At 38.5% G+C, this 19,662-nt stretch overlaps 1 protein-coding gene across 12 annotated transcripts in view; it reads right to left on the bottom strand.

Moving 5' to 3' along the window:
• The window catches only part of LOC311174500 (transducin-like enhancer protein 4), a gene marked incomplete at both ends in the record, with an annotated part of 130,982 nt that overhangs the window by 54,004 nt on the left and 57,316 nt on the right, over positions 1-19,662 (bottom strand). For 6 of the 12 annotated variants that reach the window (XM_084238948.1, XM_084238942.1, XM_084238952.1 and 3 more), the window contains 2 exons: positions 8,012-8,028; positions 9,307-9,508. In XM_084238948.1, the coding sequence (XP_084095074.1) occupies positions 8,012-8,028; positions 9,307-9,508 (219 nt within the window). Of the gene's footprint in view, positions 1-8,011; positions 8,029-9,306; positions 9,548-19,662 lie in introns of all 12 variants that reach the window. The other 6 variants (XM_084238946.1, XM_084238951.1, XM_084238949.1 and 3 more) reach the window with 3 other exon arrangements.

Here is a 19,662-nt window from a genome sequence, read left to right as displayed (position 1 = left end):
TGCTAGGGCAACGGAAGACCACCAGTGCGCGCTTTATTGGCTTTATGAAGTGCATCTCGGGGACTATAGTCCAAGAAATGCTGCATAATAATAGTGTGGCTTTTCTGAAGCCTTGTTTTGTGTTTATCCACATTTAACCTTCTGAGTATTATAAAGAGCATCATTATGCCTTCAAACCCCCCTACCATCACCACCAGCACCACCAGCAAACTGCCTGAAGTTTCTATCTAGAAACAATTAAATGCATCTCCTGGGGGTCCATTTTGGGAAGACCCATGTTAAACTGTTCAAACTGTTCCACAAGGGAAAAAAAAGATCCACAACCATTAAAGATCACTATATTAGTGCAGCCGACCGTATCGAACCATTCCTGAGTGGCACAGAAGCTACAAAACACACACACACACACACACACACACACACACACACGCCCCTTATTTTCTATGCATTGGGGGAACCCTGCTTTGGCATATCAGGAGTCAGTTTTAACCAGATGGAACAGCAAACAAGCAGCAAGCCTTATCAGGCCATAGTCTCCTTTTCCCAAGAACTTTCAGAGATGACAGGGATGTTCTGTAGCTGCAATGGTATGGCACTTAAGGCAGTGACGCGAGGCTACTGAGCACTTGAAATATGGCTAATGTAACCGAGAAACTAAGTCTTAAAATTCTTTTCATTTAACTATGTTAAATTTAAACAGCTTCATGTGGCTAGTGGTTACCATATTGGACAACTGTTTTACAGGCTTACCAGACACCAGAGTAGATTTTTTAGAAGTTCACAAAAAGCTGCCTTTTCAGCATTTTAGTTTTTGCTTAATTTATAAAAATATGACTCCAAGTAAATGTACACAGAATGATACTCTGGCTGGCCCTAATCAGCCTCGTTCTTTTGTCCAAAAGGCCTAGGGATGAAGACTGACTTCCCCTCCTCCCCCAGCCCACCTTACTCGGGGTGGGAGGTTAAAATCACAAATGTCACCGCTCTCAGAGCAGTAGCACAGATCAAGTGTTAATCTAAAGGAAGGGGAGGGGGAACGGGGAGAACACAGGCCTGGGGAGGGGGAAGAGGGAGGATCTGGAATGAAGAGGGGAAAAATGAAGCCAGTGAATAGATCAATAGAAGCAACAGCTTACATTCAGATTCACAGGAGAAAGAACACACCGAGACAATCATTTCCTGGGAAAAGCTCAAGCCTAATGAGAATTTACTCTGCTCCTTTATGTGACAACCAGCCCTTTTGTGGCACAGGCTTCCTGACTGACAGGAACCGGGGCCCCTTAATAGGATTTCCATATTATTTCCAACACCTGCCCAGAAGTTATTTGTTTACATTGAAGGAGGCAAGATTCTCAAATCAGACATCTGCTTCTAGTTCAGGCATATCTTAGGAAACCATCTAGAAAGCAGCTTTGTTACCATGGTGACATTTTTATTTTCCTCCTTTTCGTTGGCTCAAAACATTAGCATTTCCAATTTTATTTTGTTGTTCAAAAGGCCAAATGTCGCTCAAGAAAACAGAAGTTTAAGGAAAGATAAATGAATAGAATACTCAAAAATTTATAGATTAAAATGACCATAAGGAAGAATAAATAAAATTGAGGTGCTGTTATATTATCTGGCATCTCTCATTGGGTGGCATCACTAACCTGTTTATCTTCCCTGGCCCCTCCCAGTCCCCCTTAAATTTGAACAACCAGTAACTTAAAAGCACCAATTTGGGGGGGTTGGGGGGCAAGGAGGGAAGGTTCAAGAATCCTTAGGGTGCAATACAATTAAATAATGAGTACATTTCCATGAAAAAGAATTCCTCCGGCTCAGCTCACTCTAACACCATATCATAGAAAGTTCACTTACAACAAGAATACTTAAGACATTTTAACTTCTATCTCACTGCCTGCAATTCAGGGTAGGAGGGATAGACAAGGGTAAGCTTTTCATGAACATTTAGAGGCTGAGAAGGGGATGGAATATTCAACAGTGTGAAGGAAGAAAGGGAGGGAAGGAATGGATTCTAAGATGTGCATGTTGCTATTTTCCTGTTTCTAGTGCAGCAATACAAGAAGCATCACGGAACCTGGGTGTGTGTACACAGATGGGAAACGAGGGGTACTTACCCACCAATTACAAGGATCACACACAAACAGGAATTAAATCACAATGCTAGTACTTGAAGCTACTATATGTTTTTTAAAGTAGCATAATTTATTACATACAAAAATAACTGGATTGGTTCTGAATAATGAATCTGATAAAGTAGTAGTATTTGCTTGGTTCAATATTTAGATTCAAAGTAAAAAAATAAATATTCAACTCTATGTTAAAGTTCTGATTTGCCAAACCTAGGCAGTTAGTCTTGAAATATGATTTCATTACTTTCATTTAACATCAAGTTTACTTAAAAGAATCAAAAACTCTGAGAAAGCATAACTTGTCCTTCAGCAAATCTCCTCTCTAGTCCTCTTTCATGAAGCCAGAATTCTGATCAATCCTGTCCCAAAGGATGGTAAACAATTCTTTAGAATAACTTTTCGAAGAATGCTCTACATTTTGAAAGACAAATGCTTTTGAAATTTAAATGCCAGTTAAAACACTTACATAAATCTCCACCAAAAATGTTAAAAATTTTATGGTATAATAATTTTTGCAAGAGATGAAATGGGATCTAATTAAGAAAACTGGACATTAATCAAAATGAAAATGTTTGCTTAGTAACTAAAAGGATTTGGCTTATGGAGGAAAAGAAACCCCCCTAGCCAAAATTAGGATGAGGGAGGCAGATCTCACAACCAACTCACCGCTGGTAATTATTTGTTCACCTCAGCAATAGGTGGTGGAGGAAGCTATCAGAGCACTATTTTTATTAAGTGACTGAAAATATTTATGAAAAAATTGGAGAAAAAATTCATTTATTTTTACAAACTGAAGCATGTAAAGGTTAACTGCATGTTTTCTGGGATTTCCTTTCAAATACTTTGGTAAGGAAATAAAGGAACAGATAAAAATGTGACTACAAGTCGATAGCTCTAGACCTTGATGTTGATTAGATGGAAGTCAACTATTATTGCACTATTAGTTGCACTACTATTGCTACTATTAAACAGATTTCAAAAATTTTCATAACACAGAGTGATACTGGGCCACCCAAAGTTTTTCCTTTGAGGGTATCACTGGCTATTTGACCTTGGGCCGGACCTTAACACCCCTAAACTGTTCCTCATGTATGTATTAAGACTAACATATACCAACAACCTTCCCAGGTGAAATAAAACTATGAACTACACAGGTAGCAGGGGTTGGCTCAGATCAGTTGAGAGGGAATTAGCGATCCTCTCCTTTTTCACCAGGTTAGTCTGGGTAAGCTGGAGTCTCCAAGTCACACTGTCCTTCAATTCATCTTTCAGATTACTGATGACAGAGGGGGGAAACCACAGCAGATAATGCAAGCTCTACTACTGTCTGGTGGTGGTGTTACTGAAGTTTTTGACTGAATCCTCTTTTTAAGAGTTTTATTGATTTCATCTATTCCTGTTCTTAACCTATTATTTTATGTCTCTGTTGTATTATAATGTGTCCTTCTCAAGTCAATAGCAATGCAAATTTTCTCTAACAATCCTTCTCCCAAAGGTAAAATTATAAACATTTCTACCTTAAACAGGTGTATGGGGAGACAGCAGTGTTAACAACACAACTGCACAGATCACATGGCTGTTCTGTCTCCACTGACCACCCCCCGCCTTCCTTTTCAAGTGGTTTCTTCTCTGCTCTTCTCCCACACAGTACATGCCAAGAGGTGAAACATATTAAAGGCAAAGGATGTATGTGTTTCCTGACTAATATTCCTTTGAAACAGGCAAGGGATGTATGTGTTGCGGTAGGAGGGAAGGGGCCCAAGTCACAATCACACAAGAGCCATGACAAAGAGAAGTACTCATTCTGTAATTCAGGCTAAAAATCCACTTTTACCTGTAACACTCAACTTATGAGGCAGAATTGTTTCCTTTGCTTGAATCACACACTTCAATTTGAACATAAAAAAATACCTTACAGTTTAATTCTCCACTGATGAACCTGTATGGCCAACAGAGAATAAATGGAAGGAGAGACAAGAAGAAAAGCAATATATGATGTTTTAGTCACCTACATAGAGTAAACACCAAAATACACCTGGGGCAGAATAAACAGCCATTACATTAGATGCAATTATTAGATCGTTATAAAAACCCTGAAACAAGGAATTCACATGGGGAGGGGGGCTACATGGGAAAAGCACTGAGCTTGAAAATTAATTACATATAAATTTAGAAAAAAAATACAGTGTCCCATCCATACTAGCAAAAATTATGAAAACCATAGAGTGTGGAAGATTGTGTGGAAACATCCACAAACATTGGCATTTAAAAATGGCACATCTCTGACCTCTGCTTTCCAGAGATCAATTTTGCCATGTACAAGTCACTAAAAATGATCACACTTTTTGATGATGCATATAGCACTTCGGGGAAGACAGTCCAATGACATAGTAAAAATAAAAACATCACTTAGAGGGGAAAAAAATGTACTTATGCTATGTTTCACAAATAAAAAATGACAAATCCCTCACAGGCCTAACTTGAGGTAACTGCATTCAGGCTGAAAACCAGAAGGACCATGCATATGAAAAGGACTTATGAAGTAATCAAGTACACATAGTGATATCAACTTGGGACAAGTCATGAGGCTAATCAATAGCTGATGATAGTGAATTCTGCTATTTATATTCAAAAGATGGTCTTGATTTTGGTGCCTATTTTTTGCTAGACGGTATTAGAAGTGTGTAGATATTGGAAGGGGGTGGTGATTAATATTAATTTCCCAACCTACCAAGATTTAAGCAATTTGGCCATCACCCTCTGCATCATTACCTTCATATTTTAAATGAGGTATTTCATCATTACCCTCAATTCAGCTTCATGAATTGGGACCTCCGGTAGCTAGGAAGATTCTGCAGCATGTGGGAATGTCATCTGTTACCACTTTGAAACCAAACAACTTTTACCTCTACCTTAGTAGGATGGGCAGACAGTGGAAGGTTCTGTCACCTCAGAAAATGTTTTCCTTGATTTCACTCATGTCTTTGCAAGGGCTGAGCAACAGTGAGAAAAAACCCATCTGGAAAACAGAGGGCTCTATTTGAGGGCCCTTTTTGAGGGCAAAATTTGGGATTTCCATCTCACCATTAGGGTGAGGATCACAATCTGTTTCTTCCATTTCAAATCTGGGGTTTATTGCTGTGCATAGGAGCCACTGGTTAGTCAGTGACAAGCTGGTGCCCTAGCCCCATACTTCAATGGCCCTAAAACACACACAGTTCCACTTTCTCATCACCAAATACATTGATTCTTGGCCTCCTACAGTGCCTTCTCCTTTAGGTCCATATTTACATTCTCTATCCTTGTTGAAAAACTTCAGATACAGGTCTCCAAATAGCAGGCTTAGCAGTGAACTTGGCTACTGGAGCTATACAAAACAAGATCAATAAAGCCAATAGCATGTGGTTTAGTGGCCACAGAACTTCCAAAAATAGAAAGGCAAAGGGGAAAAAAAAGACCCAACAACTTCACCAAGGGAATTTCTTTCATTTTACTTGACACCTGAAGGTAAAGCATCTTAATTACCTGAATCTTTACAGTAATTTTAAATTTGTATTTCACGAGCTATTCTGAAATCTGTCCTGTTCAATAATCTGTAACATCCAGCAAACATTTTAAAGTGTCTCTCACAAATAAACCCATCTACAACCTTGTATAAATCAAAATTTTGCTACCATATCAAAATGTTACACTGGGGCTGTATAACATTGCCCACATCCTCATTACATGCAACACTAATTACTACCAGCAGATTCAGAATTTTCTGCACATTAGAGGCTTTTAGAGGAGCTATAAAAAATTTCAGGCACCATTAATTTAAATTTGTATTGAAATTTCCTTTTGACAGATGGCCAAAAATTACTTATTATTTAGGGCACCAGAGCTGCCTGTTTGCACATTAGAAGAGGAAAGGGAAAAATTAAAAGCAAGAAGGAAATTTATGTCACGTTCATTACCTGTTAAATGTTAAGGAGCATTATCCTGCATGAATAAATTATTTCATACAAGCCTGACTCCAGCTGCAGGCAACTGGCACGCTCCGGCTGATAAAAACCATCTCGAGTCACACAGCAGACAATCATAAAAAGCCCCTCTTAACCAGGAACCACTTACAGAAGGATGAGGACGATCGATGGAACAAGCAACTAACTGCTTCTCTGAGCATCACAGAACACATTTACGAAAATTAGCAAACTATTTCACCTTGCAAAGCTACAGCACAGCCCCAAACCTGACACAATACAACTTTAAATCTGAGAGTAGCCAACAAAAAAAACATCTTTTCATAGCCAACATTCCATAATAAATCAAGGCAAAAATCATACGCCTCTATTTCCTTTTTGTTTCCCCCTGGCTTCTAGCTATATAGACACTCAATCCCAGACTCATTCTGAGTGATTATGGATGACTTCAAAATACACCCTTCTGTGGCATGAGGAAATATAAAATGTAATTGACAAAAAAGTGTGCACTGGAGTATAAATATTTTCACAGTCTTCTGGGAGTGAGGCATAAGAGGAGGCTTTTGTTTAGTTCACTGGCCTGCCTAAAGGTATATATTTATCATTAAGAAGGCAGGGAATGTTTATGTTATGACCTCGGAATAACTAGACAGGCTTTCCAGAGGCTGCTATCAGCTAATCCTAGTCAATGCATTGACCTACTACTCCCTAAGTACACATTTGCAGAACTCTTATTACACTTAGAATAATCTAGGTGTAGATAAGCATATAACAAAACACACAACTGTAAATGCATAATTAAATTATTCAATGTGTGTCAACTGCAAATGCTAACATTTCTACGGGTATGCAGATGCTCTTTCAAACTGCAAACATTCTGCAAGGTACAACAGATATTCTTAATTTTCATTTTCATTATTTGAGAACTTTAAAAAAAAAACCTTGTACTTCCCTATTATTATAAAAAGGACAAGGAGTAAAGAGGCAAAGTGAGGGCCAGATAGTTTTGGGGCAAATTAGTCTTAATCCACATAACTTCACTAGAACATGCAACAAATGAAACTGCATATGAGCTAAAACAGTCCATTGTAAAACACAAGAAAAGGAACTAGTGGCATCTATGCTCTGGCCAATTCTTGACAACTATCCTTTATTACCATTTTTTACAAAATACAATGGCACACAATACAATTATGCATTAGGGCATGGCATATTTACAATGTGTCTGGTTCAAAAGTGATCAAACAATTTTTGTATTCTACTCATTTCCTGCCATGGTAGCCTGTTCTTCTTGTTTGCTAACAATATAAATTTAGGCATCCTTAGCACACCCTATATCCTGGTGTTCAGCAAATCCAAATCCTTAGAATCCACATATTTTTCCTCTTTCCCTATAACTTATCTATAAAGAGATTATAGAAGGTAGATAAGAAAGATGCAAAAAAGTAAGAACTTGCTATGTTGGAAACCAAAAAGGAAAAAAAAAATTTCTGGTTTAGAAAAATGCTATTAAATGTCATGATAACAAATTTTGCAGGATGGAACTGTCTCCAAAATATGAGACTAATATGTACGTATATTTGCTTCTTTTTATTATTACTTATCTCATGGCCAAAGGCCAACTGAAGAAAAGCAGTTATTCTTTTTCACATGGCAAGATATAATAAAATGTGCAATGCAAGCCAGATCTTATAATTCAATCTAGGTCTACAAATCTGATTCTGATTGAAAAATAGGACCAATATTTTCAAAAATCTCAACTACGCAACAGAATGTAATCCAAAAATGCATTTAACCACTACTTTGAAAAGTCCACCAAAACCATTTTCTAAATCTCAAAGAATACATTTATTAGATTCATTCAAATCATTGTGAGCTCTCTTAAACCATTCCTGTGCCTGTGAATTTGAGTCCTACCTTGATGGAGTCTCTGTCTATTGGCAAAACAGCAGCATACAGGCAGATCAAGTGATGAGAAAGGGGAAAAAAGGAAAGTACTAGTTAGTTTATACAAAATAATTTATCAAATCTCATCTCTAGTTAGTAAGTAGCACAGATGTCAAATTTTTGTGTAAAGTTAATTATTAAAACTACTCAAGCAGTTCCACAAAGTGCCAACCTACCTTTGACACAATTTCAGACACCAATGTGGATATTCATATTATTTATACTCCAAACTGACTTTTCTACTTATAAAAGTATTTATAATCATGTCTCAGCTCAGCACCATAGCATTAAGATAACTGGATGACAAATATTACAGTGCTTCCAACATCAGAGATGGGAAACTTATGTTTATGTGATAAAAATCATTTACCCAAGATTATAGTTTATGGTAATAACACTGGAACAGGAATAGATATGAGGTTTTAATTATGAGCCACACCCTCCCAACCCAAACCACCCATGTGGCAAGTAAATTCCCACAAAGCCATGCTGGGAGAGACCTTTCCATTTGATTTTCTGCCATTAATTAATAAATATTAACAGTAAGCACCGTACAAACAGCAAAGTCAGCAAAATATCTCCGTACCATCATCTACTCTGATGGAGGGAGGAAATCAACCACAAAGGCGCACAACTGGCCTTTAAATCAATTATTTGCATAAACAATTGTGTTGTTCTTATAGGAAGAAATGAGTTAATTTCATGCTTCTAAACAGACTGGGTGAGAGGGGTAGTTAAACCAGCAGATTTCATTAATTTGGGCTGCACTTTTCCTCAATTACTAAGACTACTGAAATTGTTTTCTTACCTGTGAGATTTTTACTGAGCTAGATAGCTGGTGTGATTTAGAAATAATATTTAATTCTGTCAAGTTATCAAGCAAGCCTTTATTAGTAAGTCCTTCCCCAAAATAGAGTCAGCGAAAATTAAATATTAGTGCCACTTACTATTTTAAACACAGAGAATCATGGGATTTCATTACTCATTCAGAGTTAGGGAACACAGGAAGTAGCAAGGGATCAAAGGCACTAAATAATCAGGAAACAGGTCCCTTTGCCTTTCTGGATTGCACTGACTTTTACCAGCCACTAGGACATCCTTTGCCAAAAGACTGCTTCCAAAAATTAATTGACCTTCCATCAGAAATCCTTTGTTTAGTCACTGGTAAGATTAGAGTCAGAGACGAAATAAATTATGGCACACAGGACCACTCTTAGTCACAGGAAGGTAATATCTGATCGAGACAACCCCAGAGAATTACTCACCTCTTTGGTGATCATTGTCATGGTGCTTCTTCTCATCTTTAATCGGAAGGTGGGACTGCCCTCCCAGAGCACTGGAGAGGGCCAGGAGCCCTGCACTGCTCCCGATGGGTGGAATGGCAGGGGGCTGCAACCCTGAAGGGTGTGGTGTCAGAGGCACCGGCAGACCATGTCCATGTGATAAATGCTGGGCCTGGAGTTGTTGCTGCTGTGAGCAATGAGACAAAGATATTGAACTTGTCACCTATATATCTACCCCACCAACACAAAGAGGGAAAGGAAATACAAACAAATCACAGGAAAACCAGCATGCATGGAGGAAACATTTGTCCTTCACATATGTACATGGGACGGAGCTGATTAATGGAGAAGTACTTTCTTTCTTAGATTTGGGGGTTTTGCAACGCCCTGTAAATAACTTAATTTTCAAATAGTGAAATGAAGTAACTTTTACTAGCTGAAATCAGATTTTCTTAACAAAGTGTCTATGTTTTGTTCTCCATAAAATCTGGCCTTGCTATCACACATTTCTAATCAAAACATATACGTGACTAACTGTTAAAGCAGTTATGTTGAACAAAAAAAGCTGAAAATTGAGAAAATTAGTGTTAAACAGTTCTCCCAGAACCGCTGCACAGCATGCAGCTGAGAGTTAATTTGAAAGAGAAAACCTGAATTAACAATCCAGAAAAAGAAACTGGTTGCAGCCACCGTTTTAAGCCCTTTAAGTGTCCTCAGCGGTACTTGAGCAAATTACTAAAGAAAATCTAATGTAGCAAGGCTTGGGTCCTCCTGTAGGCTTGCTCAATAATGCTGAAATAATTGGGCACTCTGTGCACGTTTAGTGATGCTCGAATGAAAAGCTCGAGGCTTGCCCTTGTACTCTTCTCCAGCGGCCGCCTCTGTGTTGTGACAGGTTTATCTGAGTGGGACTGTGATGCACGCACCAGTAACTGTGCTGACAAGAGTTTAAAGTCATTTTTACCAGCACACTGGCAACACATGGAGAAAGCCCTCAAGAGGCTGGAATGGTAGTGCTTGACCTCAACTGAGGCCGCCTCAGGTCTGGCTCCAGGGAAAAAGCTGTGGGCAGGCCTTGCAGCATCTTCCACTGCTGGGCGTGGGGGTGCAGGGGTGGACATGACACCTGTGTGACGGTGAATTAAGTGTGAAGGGAGTGTGAAGGGACATTAAGTTAAAGACATCCTTCAACAGGAATCTCTTTCAACTCCAGACCCTGCTTAACAATATTCTATGAGAACAAGTGTAGAGTAATTCTCAACCGAACTTTATCGTGATCACATTTTAGCTGCTGACTTCAAATCAATCATTGCTAGCCCATGATAGCCAAATAGCCTCTTCTATACTTTTTCTTTCCAAGCTGGGATTCACAAGAGAGGTTTTTTAAAAATATGTGGGGTGGCATATTCTGCTCTCCTTCACTGACAAGAAGAATCTTGAAATGCCTTTTTTATTTTTAAAGAAAGTACTTCAAAGAATAAAGTGTTTTTCTCCTCTGCAAATGACTTAGAGTGCTTTCCTCCAGTTGGCCTGCACCTGTATTCTGACTATGTGCATTTAAAATATAATCAATAAAGTAAAGTACTGGCACTTTTGAAGGCAGGTTTACACACATACATGGCAAACCAGAGCAGTGACCCAGGTGCCCCATCACCATCGGGCCCTAACTTCCCACCAAGTGCTATCTGAATGTTTAAAATAATGCGCTGCTTCTTTTGAGTGGTGCAAATCATGTTCAAAATTCTCTCTGTATTGTTACTTGTGACCAAAAGTGCACACAATCATATTTTCTAAATGTGTAAAAAGTACTATATACCCCTCCAAAAAAAAAGGAAGAAAAAGAAAAATATGTGGTGAATATATGGCAAAGGCCAATTCTAAACCTTGTTCAAACAAAACAGACAGAAAACTGCTCCAATTTTCTTTCCCCTCTTTCTCCATTCATGTACTTCTGATGGATAGGTCAGCCCTGCTAGTCTCCTAGCTCAGATAAGAGTTCAGTGGGGCAAGCATTTACTAAGAGTGTGCATATATATTTCCTTGTCACCTTTCCAAGATTCTGGCTCTGTGAGATCTACATCTAAGACAACCCCAGGCCAACTACAGGCCCTGAGACATTCAGATGATATCTAAGCATTTAAAAATATGTATGTCTCTTTCATTAGACATTTAAAAATCCCTCAGCCAAATGCAATCCTTTCAATGATCCTGGTGTTTCATTTTTATTTTTCTCTCACAGGATAAAAATCAGCACTATCATGCTTCTTTTTGCATTTGATCAGGGACTTTTCTGAGGCAGAAAATTTATCCCTAATCTGTCACGACATAGTTAAGACGTTCTGGGGTCCTCATTTGGACTCTATTCTACTTCAAAATAGTTCTAAAACTGCATGAGCCTCTTCTCTGCCCATCTTAGAGGCAGGAAGGTCCCTTTTCTTTTCCAAGGCCAACTCCACCCCACCCCTCATAGTGCTTTCATCTGCTCTTCCCTCTCATTGCTCTTTCAGTTCTCCAACTCTCTCTCCATCTTCATTATTCTGTCACTGATTCTGTCCTACTTATAAGCTTAACACTGGTACCCTAACATATTGTTCAAGATGAATTGCCTGTCTAATGACAAAAGAACCTGAAGTAGCAGTTTTTTAGGAGTTGTAAATAACTTTTCATGTCCTGCCCCTAACACATGCATAAAACGGAGCTTGATAAATGTTAAATTTAAAACTACCCCCTTTTGCACTCCTCATGAACTGCATGCGCACGCTCTCATCTCAAATGTCTCTCAAACTTGGGTAAATTTTGTTGTCTCCACTTCTCAGTTCATACTCACACACCCCTCTTACTCCTTAATTTGTAATCTGGATTCCATGCCCATGATCCCCACAAAACCAATGACCATTCACACAACAATTATTTCTAGATTGCAGTTTCTCTCTGATTATCTAGAGTCACAGAGGGCATGTTCTCCTTGCTCAAATTCTCTCCAACTGACGTCTGAAACATCGGGAGATCAGCATGGCGTCTCTTTAGCACTCTGAAAACTGTTAAGATTTCCTCCTTCACTTTTTCTTTCTTCTCCTGTTCACTAAAAAAGAAGAGTCTTAGACTTTTTCCTCCTCTCTAGCATTACCCACCTTTACACAAATGACACCCGTATCTCAGCCTCCAATGCTTAGTATCCCTAGATCTAACTCTTGCTAGACCATTCTACTAGGTTGCACAACACTATCTGCAAATGAAAATGCTGAACACTAATCCTTTAAGTAAGCTCAAGTTATATCACCATTAATTTGTTTTTATCCTGTGTGCCTATAGCCATAAATCACCAAATCATATCATTCTCAAAAATAATTATTTCTTTTTCTACTATCACCATACTAGTCAGACCATATCACCCCATACTTTAAGTACTGCAAGCCTCCATTTCAGGCCCAAGTATCTACCCTCTCTTACCACCACTATTTTTCAAAACCCATGCCATTCCCCCATCTCTTACAGCAATCTCCCCATTACTTAAGTTACATGCACCTATCTTACCTCATGTTTCACCTGTTCTGCAACAGCTTCTCCAAACACCCCACATGTCTACTATTCTTACTATCTTAATTAATTCTGGTATCATTCATTGGCACAAGATGCCTCAAAAAGGTATAGCTTATTCATCTTTTTATGGGTAAGATCTCGATCAACTGAGACTGAAATTATGGAGAAAAGACTAATTTCCGGCATGTTTGTGCCCCTGGACCAAGTCCACAGCTATGTAGTCATATGGCCATGCATATAAAGCTTTTGAGAATAAAATTTCTACTAAATATGAAGAGTTCCTTTGTGCCCTTTTCTCAGTTTCCACTAATATTAACAGCCTATTTTATCACAAATGAAAACCTAACACTGGGATATTAGTATTAAACTACAGACTTTACTCATATTTTCCTTGTTTTTCTAATGCCATTTTCCTGCCAAACTGCATTGAGAGGTTTAACTTTCCCCTTGTTATTATGCCAAATTTATAAAACCCTTTCAAAAATTTTGAATGGCAATTCAAATGTTCTTTAAAATACAAAATTATAAAGTAAAAACAAAATTAAATACATCACCAAAAGGTATATGATAAAAGGGTAAGACATATACTGAAACAATACAGGCTTTAAAGCCTATAAAACAGACCTATACATGGTGCTCATTTTCCTTGATAAGTTTTCACCTCTTGCACTAGAAGCAGAATGGCAGATATGTGTGTAATTGATAATGAGTCTTGATTAGTCCATGAAACAAACATATTACAGGTCACCTTCTTTTATAAAGTAGTCACCAGCAGCTAAACTGAACTTCACCTTTTTCCTCCATTAAAAAGTTTAACTGGTCAAGTTTCAAATAACGTTCAAGAACTTAATACAAAGACTCTCTAAGAAGCCTTCTCATTTACAGAGGAAAACTCACAGCAGATTCCCTAGAAAAGGAGTCAGTTTCCTCTGGATATTCTTCAAGAAGCTAAGAGCAGCATAACCTAATGGGACTGCCCTACAATTCAGCACGTTTCCCAATAGTGGGAATGCTGTTCTCTTATCTCCACCCCATCTGTATTAACGACAGAGCAAATGACCTGCAAAGGTCTAATACTTTATCATGTAGCCAAGAAACTATGCTATACTTCAAAAAAAGACAGAAGGGGAAGTATATCCAGAGTATATAGCTCAACAAAGACTTTTATTAAAATAAATTTAAGAAAAATCATCACTGCAGATAATTATAAATCAACGTTGAAAAATGTTAAAGGAAAAACATCCAGCCAAAGAATCAAAGAGGGCATAGTCTGCAGTACCAATTCAATATAAAATAAACACCCTTGGTGTAACCACAACCAAAAGACACCTACTGAGAAAGATACATACCTTGGAAAAAATTTTCTCACTGAGATTCCTAGGCACTTACTATCTTTGGCAGTCTATTTTATTAAAACAAAACAAAACAGACTCTTATCTCAAACCACAAGGCTGTGTTCCCTTGATGGGCCATTTAAGAGAATAAACATTAAAATGGAGTGAACTTTAAGGCAAGTACTCCATTAAGATAATTAATTTATATTTGGAAAATAATCAGTAATTATTTCTGAAAATATATAGCAATGGGGGTAGTAGACACAGCCTCAATTCTGCTAATAGCTTTTTACTAGAGTTTCTCTAATAAAGAATTATTTCCTTGCAGTTTCCAGTTTGGCACCAATACGAGAGCGGAGGACCGCTTCTGAATTAAGTTCACAGAAAATATCTTTTGAAATTCTGTCTTTTTATCAGCAAAAAGAGAAATTATTTTTAATTGAATGTCCCAACTGCTTTAACACTGGGTCCTGACTAGTGAGTGGAGTCAAGTGAGGGCAGAGCTGCAATGCTCACCTGTCCCTAGCAATTGGGGATGTCTTCAACTGGAAACCTGGCAGAGATTTTCTTGCCCACTACCCCTCGTGACTACTATGCTAGCAAGAGCAGAAGAATCTTTTGAAAAAAATGCTTCTTTCTTAGAAGCAATGACAACAGCAACCATGAGTACGCTAAGTTTTGGTTTCTTTAAGGAAAAAAAAAATTTGCAAAGAGAGCCTCATACATCTTATGCCAGAAATCAAGAAAGCTATCGAAGCTATCTAGAGTGATGAGAAGTGACAAAATAGGACATCAAGCCAATTTGCAAGCAAAGGCCATGAGTTGTCGTTAGCATGCAACCAAGGGGTAAAAAATGGACCCCAAACTATTAAGGGGTGCATGCTCGAAAGGGATCTTACCATTCATATGCACAAAGGCAAAAAACAAAGCAAACAAACAAAAAAACCCCCAGATTCTTCTGGCAAAAGATCATTAATAGAATTAGTGTGCATAGAAAGAGAAGAAAGGATATTCCTAATTAAACTTTGAAAATTATCCATCCCCTCATGGGCAAATGCCTATCCAAACTAAATAGGGTGAGGGTGAGGCTGAAGTGGAGCGTTGGCATGGAAAGCTCGCCACAGTCTAAGGTCCTTTATGGTGGGGAAACAAAAGAGGCCAGGCAAGTCTGGGACAGGAGGAGAGAAGCAGAAATACAAACCTAGATAACAGGTTTGTCACTGTCTCTGCCAAGGACAGTCTCCCCATGTTTGTCTCATACATGGATCTCTACATGCCTGACCTGTACATGTCTCCTTCTCAGCAGTTCCAGGGCACAAGTCAGGCTGCCTTCTATGTTAAAGAGTCCACTCAACTCCACCCCTAGTTCCCATTAGCTGCCCCGCTCAGGGCATCTGGTTAACGGTGCGCTCAGGGCATCTGGTTAACTGTAATCCAAGGTGACTGCATGTAAGTAGGGGTGGGGAAAATGCTGCCCTTTCAGTGCTCTGTTATGCTCTGCCCCTTTTCACAGAGATGCCACTATTACACTCTGCCAAGGATTCCACTGTCCTAATTTGCAGTTTAACTCACATACTAGCAATAGCTGGAAAAGGAGGGGGTAATACCCCCAAATGCTCATTTATCATATTCTTTCCCATCATTGGCCAACATGTTAGAATTTTTTCTGAACTGGTACAAAGTTTACTAGAAATTATATTTCCATTATTAATTTGCTTAGAAATACGATTTCCAGGAGGCTGAAATATTTTGTCTTTAGAAATTTTAACACAGTATCTTACTGAAACCAGTGCTTCTATTTTGTGTTTGTCATTAAAGTCACCAAGTTTAAGGCTGCTCAGGAAAGCTTTCTGTAGTTACTTCAGAGTAATTCATAAAAAAAGAAACCTGCATTTAAAAAGTCTACTCTAGATTCTTCAGCAGCCTTGCATCTGACCTTAGAGATGAAGATATAAAATGAACCTCAGCTGACATCTAGAGTCATGAGTTTTGACAATAGCTCATGCATATGTTGCACACATGTGCATCCATGTATCTGCATAGAATACCCACGTAAATGAAACACTTAACAATACCAAATACACTGTGTAGTACACTAATATTTTCTATCCTCCATTTTTTAATTAAAACTGTTAACTATGGCTCACTGAACTGATCACTTTGCACATGCATAAATCTCATGACCCATAATGTGAAAGACACTGAACCAGATTAAGCTACTATGATTTATAATTAAGAAATATATACTTGGTCTCCATCCACTGTCCCTAAGTGTTGAGTGATAATGATTTTGATATATCAACGAGGTGACTTTTGGAAAGCAACTAAAGATGGGGACTGGTTGCTAGGAGAACCAACCAGATGATTAGAAGGTTGGAACTTTCAGTCCTACCCCGAGAACTTGGGAAGGAAGAACAGTGAGTGGCTAGACTCTGGAGTTTAGCACCAATAATCAATGATTTAATCAATCATGCCCATGTAATAACGCCTCCACAAAAAACTGAAAGGATGTGTTTTATAGCTTCTAGGACTTGGCTAGAATGGCAACACTCTGAGAGGGCATGGAAGTTCTCTGCCCTTTCCCCACAGCTTGCCCTAAGCATCTCTTCCACCAGACTGTTCCTGTTATATCCTTTTACAATGAATGGGTAATCTAGTAAGTAAAATGTTTCTCTGAGTTGTGAGCCTCTCTAGCAAATAAAATCGAACTCAAAGAGATGATCACTGGGACTTCCCATATATAGCTGTCAGATGCACAAATGGAAACCTAGACTTGCTGTTAGTATTGAAGTAGAGGGATAGGGGTAGTCTTGTAAGACTGAACCCTAACCTGTAGGATCTGAAGCCACCTCCAGGTAAATAAGAGTTAGAGCTGAATGGAAGTACAGGACACCTAGCTAGTGTCAGAATTGCTCGGTGGTGTGGGAAGCTACCCCCAGCACACACATACACACACACTAGAAATTACAAACTAATGCCTGCCTGTATGCCTAAGACCTAAAGTCAAAGTATCAGCATCAGGAATGAAGGATAAGTCCCTACATTCAGTCCAGTAATGTACCTGCTGTCCATCCAGAACATTCTTAAGTAAGGATCTCTTACCAAAAAAGACAAACATTCACAATTGATTCAAAAGAATCAATAATATGTATATAGCCCAAAGTGACCTCTGAACTGAGACCTGAAGGATAAGAATGAGAACAGCTTGTAGAGAACTGGGAGAAGAGAATCCAGGCAAGAGAAAAGCAGTTGCAAAGGAAGGCCCTATCCAGAATAGGACAGGTGCCTGCAGATGAAGGGGAAAAAAAGGAAGTCTGGGGGAACTCAGTGAGCAAGAGGAAAGTGTGGTAGAATGCAAATAGTATGGGAATCAGATAGAAAGGACTTCAGACTTTAATTAACAATGAGTGCTTTAGACTATAGTGAGGATCTTTGTTTGTTTTATTTTCTAAGATGAACTGTGAGTTTCTCCTTAACTGATATAAAATGGAAAAAAATAATTTGTTGGCTATATGTGTTACAAATTATCTTCTCTCAGTTTCTGGCTTGTCTTTTTCTTTAAGATATCTTTTGATGAAGAGATGTTTTTCATTTTAACCAAGTAATATTATTAAGCTTTTTTTCTCATGCTTTACACTTTCTGTAAATACTTTTCTACCCCAATATAAAAAGACTCTTGGTTTTTTATTTCCTGAACATTTTAAAATTCTCATTATTCTTTTTGGATTGGCTTCTGTATATGATACAGCCTGATCTCATAATGAAAAGCAATTATAAGTCAAACATCCTACCAACTCAAGAAAACTAGTTATACCAATATGTTGGTGGGCCGATTCACCGTATTTTTCCTGAATATATAAAACAAAAGTAGTATCATGCTATTTCTTATCGAAGTGCTATTTCTTTCCTATTTACTGTGTATCAACGAACATTTCCCCATATCCCTAAATAATCCTAAGCAATGCTTTTACTACTCTCACTTATAATGGCTACACAGTATATGTCACTGTAGAGATACCTCAGAATTCACTTAAATGATCCTCATTCACTGGGTTAAAGTTCAAGTTATCTGAGGGTGGGTAGGGGAGAGAAAGAGACACCATGATATCGCAATGTGTCAATTAAAATAGTTGTTCTGCAAGTTATAGATTCCCCAACTAAAAGTGGCCTAAGTAATAGAAGATTTTATTTCCCACATAACAAATACATGGTTGGTTGGAAGACACAGCAGTATCAAGAATGGAGTCAATACCCTCTCATTTTCTCAAGGACAAACCCCTCCATTGCCCCCATCACAAGATGGCTACCATGGCTCCAAGCATTAACTTATATTCCTCATATTCTCACACAATTATGCATGAAGGATGGTAATTCTCCCTTCATGGGCCTATAAAGGAGAAAAAGACATCTCTCTCTAACTTTTTGATCTGTGCAGGGTCACATGCCCATAGCTTAGTTAGCTTTAGCTATTTATTAGCTTCCATAGTAGGAGGCAGGCTCTGTCTGCAAGAAACAACCAACAAGCCTGTTTTGACACCTGTCTTTGCTCACAGGTCATTCTGAGGCTACTTGCTGACAAAAACCCAAAAGCAACCTCTGAGCTTTCAATCCAAGTAGACAGTAGCTTTAACTGTTTTTTTCACTCCTCAACAGCTTCTTCTCCCAGATATTAATTTGTGCAGGGCTCTGTCTACAAATTGCTTTGGGTCAACCCAGAAACACCCTAGGGAAATAAAAATATAAACATGACTGCCACTTTGCTTTGGGGACCACAATGGCACTGCTCTTTGTTGGTCAGAGAACACAACCTGGGGCCAAGATAAACGCTCCCATTTTCTTATGAATCTGCCAAGGGAAAGAAAAATTATGAGAAACACAAGGGGTTGAGTAGCCATGGAGCTGACTTTAAAAAGGTTCAAGAATGTTCCATTTTTACTTTTTCCTTAAAAGGTTGGAAAAAGGAGCTGGGGACCTAGTTCTAACTCTTATTAGGTCAACACCATTATTTAGGTTTGCAAATATTACTATACCCCTTGAAGTAGTTTTTATTCACAAGCAGGACAGACAAGATTTTCTAAAGATAGAGAGATGGAAGTAGAGAAAAGGTATATAGCTTGTCACAAGGCAATGAAGCAAGGTCAAAAAATAGGAGTCCCCAAAATATACTGGCTATCACTATGGGCTCCAAATTATTTGTGTCCCCTCCTGGCCAGTAGTCTGTTACCATCCTCACTGCCTGCAATAGCTTACCGCACACGTGTCTGTTCTCACTGGGTAACTGCTACCCCAGTCAGTCTCTCCTCTTGCTTGGCTTACAACCTGACAAAAACATTTATCCATTTATGGTCTACCTACCCAATGAAACCATGAGGACTGAAGAAGCAGGGGTTAGTTTTTAGTTGTCATTGTGGGCCAGAATTTTAAAGGGAGCTTGTAATAATGAGAAATTTGGGGCAAGAAAGTT

The sequence above is a fragment of the Talpa europaea genome (genome assembly GCF_964194135.1).
Source record: "Talpa europaea genome assembly, chromosome: 7".
Lineage (NCBI taxonomy): Eukaryota > Metazoa > Chordata > Mammalia > Eulipotyphla > Talpidae > Talpa > Talpa europaea.
The sequence above is the reverse complement of the archived record's forward strand: the minus strand, read 5'-3'. Positions and strand labels throughout refer to the sequence as shown.